Genomic DNA, 7,782 nt, shown 5'->3' on the forward strand with positions numbered 1-7,782 from the left:
CGAATGCGATAGAGGAAACCAAGTCTAGATTTAACTTCAGCCTGCAACTTTGATATGTGCAGAGAGGACAGTGTACTGTCTAGCCATACTCCCAAGTACATGTATGATATGACTACCTCAAGCTCTAAACCCTCAGAGGTAGTAATAACACCTATGGGAAGATGGGCATTCATCTTACCAAACCACATGACCTTGTTTTGGAGATGTTCAGAACAAGGTTAAGGGTAGAGAAAGCTTGTTGGACGCTAAGGACGCTTTGTTGTAGAGCATTTAACACGTAACCCTTCTTTTGAAGCAGGACAGCTTTTCTTCTGAAAAGAGCAAACATCATTTTATTCAAAAGGGAGTAAAGGAGTGTGAAGAGATTCCCCCAATCTATCTGTTCATCTATGCAGTTTGTTTCTATGTCAGGTTGCAAATAAAGTGCCATTGTGGATGTATTTTGTCTGAAGCTGTTGTACTGTTTGAAACACTATGATGAACTGTAGTCCAAATGTTGAATCATGTCACTTTATTTAGGTTGACTGGGTCACTATGAGGACTACTCTGAAGCAAAGATTATGGAGTTTGCTAAAGCTGCACTATTTCATTGTTCTTAAGGTACAAGTTAATCTTTCATTATTGTCATTGTCACGGGTAATGCATCCATTTTCCTGGCAAAGCTCACCTGACCTTCTGCTTTCCAAATGGGCGTTATTTTTACACTCTTACACAATTTTGAACACACAACTTGAAACTCACCGGCTGAGTGAAAAGAGGAGGCGTGTTTAGTTTACCTAGTTGAGGTGTGCCACTGAATATAAAGAGGAAGGATGGGAGACTGAGAGCACAGGACTGACAGGTGAAGACAGGTGCGGCTTTAAGGTAAGATGATTCTGGCATTGATGCTCACAGACATATATATTTATGGAACAACATGCCCTGCTTTTAAGATATGACATGTTTGAAGTGACACACATCTCATTGACTAGGCTAAGAAGTTACAGCTGTTTCACTGCATTTATGCCAAATCATGTGATGGGAAGTCAGTGACTACTCATTTTTTTGGTTTTCATCCTTCCTAGTAATTTACCATGGTATGAATTGCAAAGATTGTGAGGTTGGGGTGTCGAAAATACATTGTTTATTAATGTTTAAAATACTTTTCCGGACGTTTCTATGGCCAAATTTCAGCCATACTTAATCACTTAAATCTACATGTCAAAGAAGAAAGCATTATGTGCATGTTCAAAAGTAACATTTCCAATTAATATAGGATTTTTAGTGTGGAATAAAAGATTGCAGTAGGCCTATGGAATATGTAGAATTCCTGCCATCTGTCACTTGCACTTATTAAAAGCATCAGAACTGTCAGTGGTCATGTGCAAAGTTCTGAAGAACCAATAGAACACTTCAACAACGGTTACAGAAACGTTTCTAAAATTTAGTGTTGGCACTCGGGTGACTGGTTAGGCCAGGGGGACTGGTTAGGTCAGGAGAAGAAATTGGTGAACAGGTGAACCAAACTAAGATGGTTTGGCAGAAGGAAGGAAACTGAGTTGGTTAGTCTCAGTCTGGTTGAGTTTTATTTGATTCATTGTGTGCTTGAATGAAAATCTGAGAACAAACAATAATAAATAAAATGCCATAATGCATAAATCAAATCATAAAGATAGTCACTATTCAATAATGGCAAACAATCAGAATTCATCCAGGTAGTTTCAACATGACATTATTCATTCTAACTAATTTCATAACTCAGACCAGAAAAAATTTGCTCTAATTAACAGAATTAATTCAGAAATAAAAGAGATAGGAAACGGAGTAATCAGCTCGATACTTTACCCGGCAACATAACAAAGGAAAATGTGCTCCGGGAGCCGTATATAGGTTTACAAACAATCGTGAAGCAACTCAAAACAATCACCTGCATCAGTGAAAACTGTCAAACAAAATACATGTCTATTTATTCATGTTTGCTTCTTGGATACACAAAGAAAACAAAAAGGATTCAGTGTTGCTGGAGAACCTGACAGATATCCAACAACAGATAAAAGTGGAGTTTTAATGCCAGCCTTTCCCAAAATACATTTTGGTCGCATTCCCCTGCTTAGATGTTGCATGCATTAAACAATAGCTGCGTGCCATGCCAAAGACATTCATCGACTGACAGATTGCTATAACATATGATGTGGTTATTTGGTATGTAAAAATCCTATCTGGGTCAAATGAAGATCTTACATCTGTAGCCAGGTCACCGGGGTTAACACCCCTACTACTCACTATGACTGTGATATTGTATGTGGTTGTTTATCTACCTTAGTTGAATGCACCGACTGTAAGTCACTCTGGATAAGAGAGTGTCTTCTAATAAGAGTGTCTTCTAAATGACCAATATATAATAATTAACATAACCCCAAACAAGACCAAATTTGGTCGGTCTGGACCAAATCTGAATCAATCATAGATGACCATGTTTCACAAGTTTGGACAGCACAGTACAGTAGAGCATAGTAGAGTACAGTAGAGTAGAGTCCAAACTTGTGAAAAATCAATGCCTATATTTTGGTCAAATCAAGGCCAGTACGGATTCGACCAAATCGGAACCAACCATAGATGTCTACGTTTGTGGACGTTGTGGATGTTGAAATTAAGACCAGGGCAGACTGACGAAATTTCAACCACTTTTCTACTTGCATGGACGTCTCGTGTTGGTCGGTGCTTTAGTGGTCTCTCCATTCATGATTGTCTTTATCTCGCTTCCAGATGAATCGACTTGTGGTTATTGTTGCGACACTCTTCGTCCCCACTACATACAGTGCTGCAGGCGGTTGTAAGTGATTATTCCATTATTATGTTGGACTGTGACTCTTCTATCAATGTTGTGACTCTGCATAACTTCTTCCCTTCTTCAATTTTAACAGTGTGGTGTTACCATGATCCTAGTTGTGGTAAGTATTGGTTTTACCCACTGGTTACAGTGTAATTTGTATTCACAAATTGAAGTGATTGTGATGGCAGTGGATAATAGACTATAAAATTGATGTATTAGCATATTATATGACCCTTATAAAACAATGGTACATTGACACCATGGTATGATTGATTCCATGTTAAGACGACACCACTTGGTCCACCATTGCCAGTGAACATTGTAATGGATCCCGTCAGTCTCCCATCAACATCGTCTCTGCATCGGCAGTGGGCGATGAAACCCTGACTTCCTTCACTTTCACCAAATACGGAGACAACTCTACGATGAAGAATATCAAGAACACTGGCAAAACTGGTGAGGAGAATGGATGGATGCCTTGCCTTCTCAATCCATACACACAAAGACCCACTTGAGGATAATGTATGAACCAAACCAGGAACCATTACGTGCAAAATGTAACCAATTCCTCTGTTTTGTTCCTCCTCTCTTTATTTCAGTCAAAGTGGAGCTGACGAGTGGCGTCCAGATTACAGGTGGGGCACTGTCTGAGGCCTATGACAGCCTGCAGTTTCACCTCCACTGGGGGAACGGTACCTCAGTACCTGGGTCGGAGCACACAGTGGATGGAACACGCTACCCAATGGAGGTATGGAAAGGTTCAACACAACATTGTGCATTCTGATTCTCTACCCTTCTCCAGAAGTGTCCCCTCATCTACCCCCCCCCCCCCCCCCCCGCCCTTCAAGGATTTGTGCAAGCATGGCTAGAGAGAGTTTCCACCATATTCCAAGCACTAATCCATTACTTTTAAATTCATGTGTGGAAGTGTATTAGTACACTTTGGGAGAATGGTTGAGAATCTGAATGTAGCCCATGTATCATTGGGTGACACTTCTCATACTGATGCACATATACCACACTGTAATGGATCAATGTCAAGGTCTTCATTTAGCCTTAGTCCAGTCTGAATGAATTCTCCTCCAGCCAAACTGCATCCCTGCCAATTGGTTTACTAGAAAGGTGACAGATGGGGAAATGTAACCACTCTGAAATTCATAAATGGTGCAATAATCCAACTGTTGTACTGAGCTCATGAGGCATTTATAAGTTATTTTCCTCAAGAATCATTGGGCATATATGTCATTAATTTAAATGACCCTTGCACAGCTGTACATATGGCAGATTGTAGTCCACCTTTTTAAATGTATCATTACAACGTTTGAATTTTCCAATGGATTTAGATAACTTTTATAGATCAACTGTTATGCTTCCCCTTTCAGTTGCACATAGTAAATGCAAAGTCTTCGCACAACGGTAACACGACCACGGCCGTTACAGACAGCACGGGACTCGCTGCTCTTGGTTTTTTCATAGAGGTGAGCGGATCCTTTAACCTTCCTAGAAATGGCATCCATTTGTCCACAGTAGATTAGCATTTAAATGTTTTATTGCTGTTTTTTATGACTAAAGTCTTTGTTCTTCAAACAGGCCATGCCAGGTAATGCAACTGGTTCCCCAGCAGCATGGAATACTCTGACATCCTACTTGGCCAACATCACACTAAAAGGTGAGAGGAGAGATTTGACTGGTTCTGATCTGATCAAGATCTACTTTTTCAAAATAAAGTTTTGAAGAGGATTTGGCATTAGTTTTCTCTTTGAATTCAAAATGAGTCATTTTCTTGTTCAATTTCAGTTGCATATGATTTCATATACGTTGTTTCTTTCTCTCTTCCTCAAGATGATATTGTAAACATTACTCATGCTATTTCATTGGATGAGCTCCTGGAAGGGGTGGACCGTACCAAATACTACCGTTACCTTGGCTCCCTGACCACTCCAAATTGCAATGAGGCTGTGGTTTGGACAGTGTTCAAGGACCCGATCAAAGTCAGCCAGGATTTGGTGAGTTTGTGAAACAATTTCACCAGAAACTGAACACCATTTCTACTGAGCAGAAAATGAACATGCCTCCGACAAGAAACATGGACTGTATTTTAATATCTTTAAGTGCAGGATCCATTCCTTATCAATTCTGCTTTTGAAACATTATAAAAATAATGATACAAAATATTACCAAACATGATCTTTCATCTGGGGTGGTACAACAAAAGAGATTGTGATGTATTAATTGGCTCTTCAAGAAGTCACGAACATACAGATCCCGTATCTTAATTTGACCCAGTTTCTAACAGCAGGAAATACTTGCAGCAAAAGGAAATATGGATTGTTATGTGGATTATAATTAAAGGACTTTTTTTTATAGTGGTTGCTAAATTTTTTGTTAGGGCAAATCAAGTCGGAAAATTTAACGTGGCGATTACAAACTTTAGGAGCCTTTTTAAAAAACTTTACACTAAAAGTTAGCATGTCATGCTGTGCAGGAAAATTCATGCAACAGGATGTACGGCATATGTACACATATTTAATAAATTTCTTATTTTAATCACATTTTTAACCGAAATGCAATGACATGCCTTAAAGCTGTTGTTTTTGTGATCTATTTATGTATTTACTTGGAGAGCAATTGCCTCAAAGTTTAGTTGATTTCACATTACTTGGCAGCTCAACTGAAACTAGATGTTGAACTGACATTTGTGCCCAGTGGGTAAAGCCATTGGGCCAACCTGATGTTACACTTATGTCTATGATCCAGTAATTCATTAACCTTCTCCCCTCAGATTGATCTCTTCAGCACAACAATGCACATTGACCACAACTCCACCTCTGCCTTGATGACCAACGTCTTCAGGAACATCCAGCCTGGCAATGACTGGGTGGTGACAACCCAGGGCCGTCCAGCGTCGGGAGCCTCCACAATGTGCTCTTCTCTGGGCCTCATGGCCCTGGCCTGGATGCTGCTGAGGGTTTAGTGACGGCGAATAACTCCTTACCTGAAGGGCACTGCCATATCTCCATGAACCCTTAATCTACCAACACATTTTCCTTATATCGATTACCAACAAGGGTCATCGATTACCCAAGGAGAAACTATTGGAAAAAGCAACAATCATAGCGAAATGTGTTAAACTTATTTATTTTCAAAATATAATTATTTAGAAATGTAATGAATGTTAAGCCTGCTAATAAGTGTCTGAAATAAGGTCTCTAACAGACATTTCCATTAGAGGCAATGAACACTTGCTCAACCATCAGCTGATCGAGATATGGGTGTTTAGCAAACCCACCGTATTCTAGGTAATGCCTGTATCAACGGCCCATCCAACATGGCTGAAAGCTATAGTGTGCCTTGATTGGTCATCGCACAGCTATACAACGTCCCCACTAAGGTCCAAGGTGATAACTTGAAATCTGAGGAAGAAAGTTTAGGGATAGGAAGTAGTATCAATATAAAACGAGACTGTACTTCTGTGAATATATGCTTACTGAAAGACCCAGTACCGTTTAGCCGACGACAGACTAACGCCATAATAGTAGCAAAGGATATCACGTTGCTCAACAGTGCATGTGGAGGCCCACAGCATTTGAGCCATAGATTTGGGTGGTAGATATGAGTCACGCTCAGCTAAAATGACTGTAGCAGAGTGAGCTGCATCAGGGTATAAGACGCCTTGCATATGCACAATGTACAAGCATGCATGAAAACATGCGCAAATTTGCTTACTACAATCCTAAAATATAGTTTACTCCTAAGATTTGTCTAATCTTATGCTTATGATCACAGGCAACGCTCCTAGTGGCCGGTGATTTTAAAGCAGTAAAAACTGAAATCTGTTTCACCTCATTTCTACCAGCATGTCACCTGTGCAACTAGGGCTGACCCCAGTGAGTTGACTGGTCAATTGTTCGTCGACCAAGATGTTTGTTGTTGAGCAGTCGCAAATATATATGGCACACATGACACCCATCTGATTCAACCCTGTCTCAGTGGACTAATCCATTGTGGAGGCCATAGGGAAGGCACACCATTATCACCAGTACTACATTTACCGTTCTAATCTACAATGTTTTCCTGTTAAGGTATTTCTGTAAATGCATTCAATATACAGAAAACAATTATTACAGTCTTTTATCGTTCTGATTGTTGAAGTGGAAGCATTGTCTGCACGGATTATTTGGACAATCATGTTGTGTGGAGTCATTTTTAGTAGTGGGAGGAAGTTGAACTAATGTCTAATGGTGGGGTCTTTGGTAAACAAATTGTCACAACACTCAGGGCAATTGATGCCAATCAGGGCAATTGAAGCCAAGCATAGATCTTCATTCCTTCTGCCAAACCTCGTCTGATATCGCAAAGATTTGTCCTTTCTGCACCGCCCGCAACCCCAGGGCTCTCAACTGCACCGCCCACAACCCCAGGGCTCTCAACTGCACCGCCCGCAACCCCAGGGCTCTCAACTGCACCGCCCACAACCCCAGGGGTCTCAACTGTACCGCCCGCAACCCCAGGGCTCTCAACTGCACCGTCCACAACCCCAGGGGTCTCAACTGCACCGCCCGCAACCCCAGGGCTCTCAACTGCACCGCCCACAACCCCAGGGGTCTCAACTGCACCGCCCGCAACCCCAGGGCTCTCAACTGCACCGCCCACAACCCCAGGGGTCTCAACTGCACCGCCCGCAACCCCAGGGCTCTCAACTGCACCGCCCACAACCCCAGGGCTCTCAACTGCACCGCCCGCAACCCCAGGGCTCTCAACTGCACCGCCCACAACCCCAGGGGTCTCAACTGTACCGCCCGCCTCCCCAGGGCTCTCAACTGCACTGCCCACAACCCCAGGGGTCTCAACTGCACCGCCCGCAACCCCAGGGCTCTCAACTGCACCGCCCACAACCCCAGGGGTCTCAACTGCACCGCCCACAACCCCAGGGCTCTCAACTGCACCACCCGCAACCCCAGGGCTCTCAA

General features: G+C 42.1%; 1 protein-coding gene across 1 annotated transcript; it reads left to right on the forward strand.

Annotated features, from left to right (window-relative positions):
• The first annotated feature begins 2,744 nt into the window (after positions 1-2,744).
• LOC129813909 (carbonic anhydrase 4-like) lies at positions 2,745-7,202 on the forward strand. The gene is made up of 8 exons (XM_055866518.1): positions 2,745-2,812; positions 2,904-2,930; positions 3,098-3,268; positions 3,412-3,560; positions 4,195-4,290; positions 4,403-4,481; positions 4,655-4,818; positions 5,595-7,202. The coding sequence occupies exons 1-8, from the start codon at positions 2,746-2,748 to the stop codon at positions 5,784-5,786; spliced, it is 945 nt and encodes a 314-aa protein (XP_055722493.1). The 5' UTR covers position 2,745; the 3' UTR covers positions 5,787-7,202.
• Positions 7,203-7,782: the final 580 nt, after the last annotated feature.

This window comes from Salvelinus fontinalis, chromosome 17 (assembly GCF_029448725.1).
Source record: "Salvelinus fontinalis isolate EN_2023a chromosome 17, ASM2944872v1, whole genome shotgun sequence".
Classification (NCBI taxonomy): domain Eukaryota; kingdom Metazoa; phylum Chordata; class Actinopteri; order Salmoniformes; family Salmonidae; genus Salvelinus; species Salvelinus fontinalis.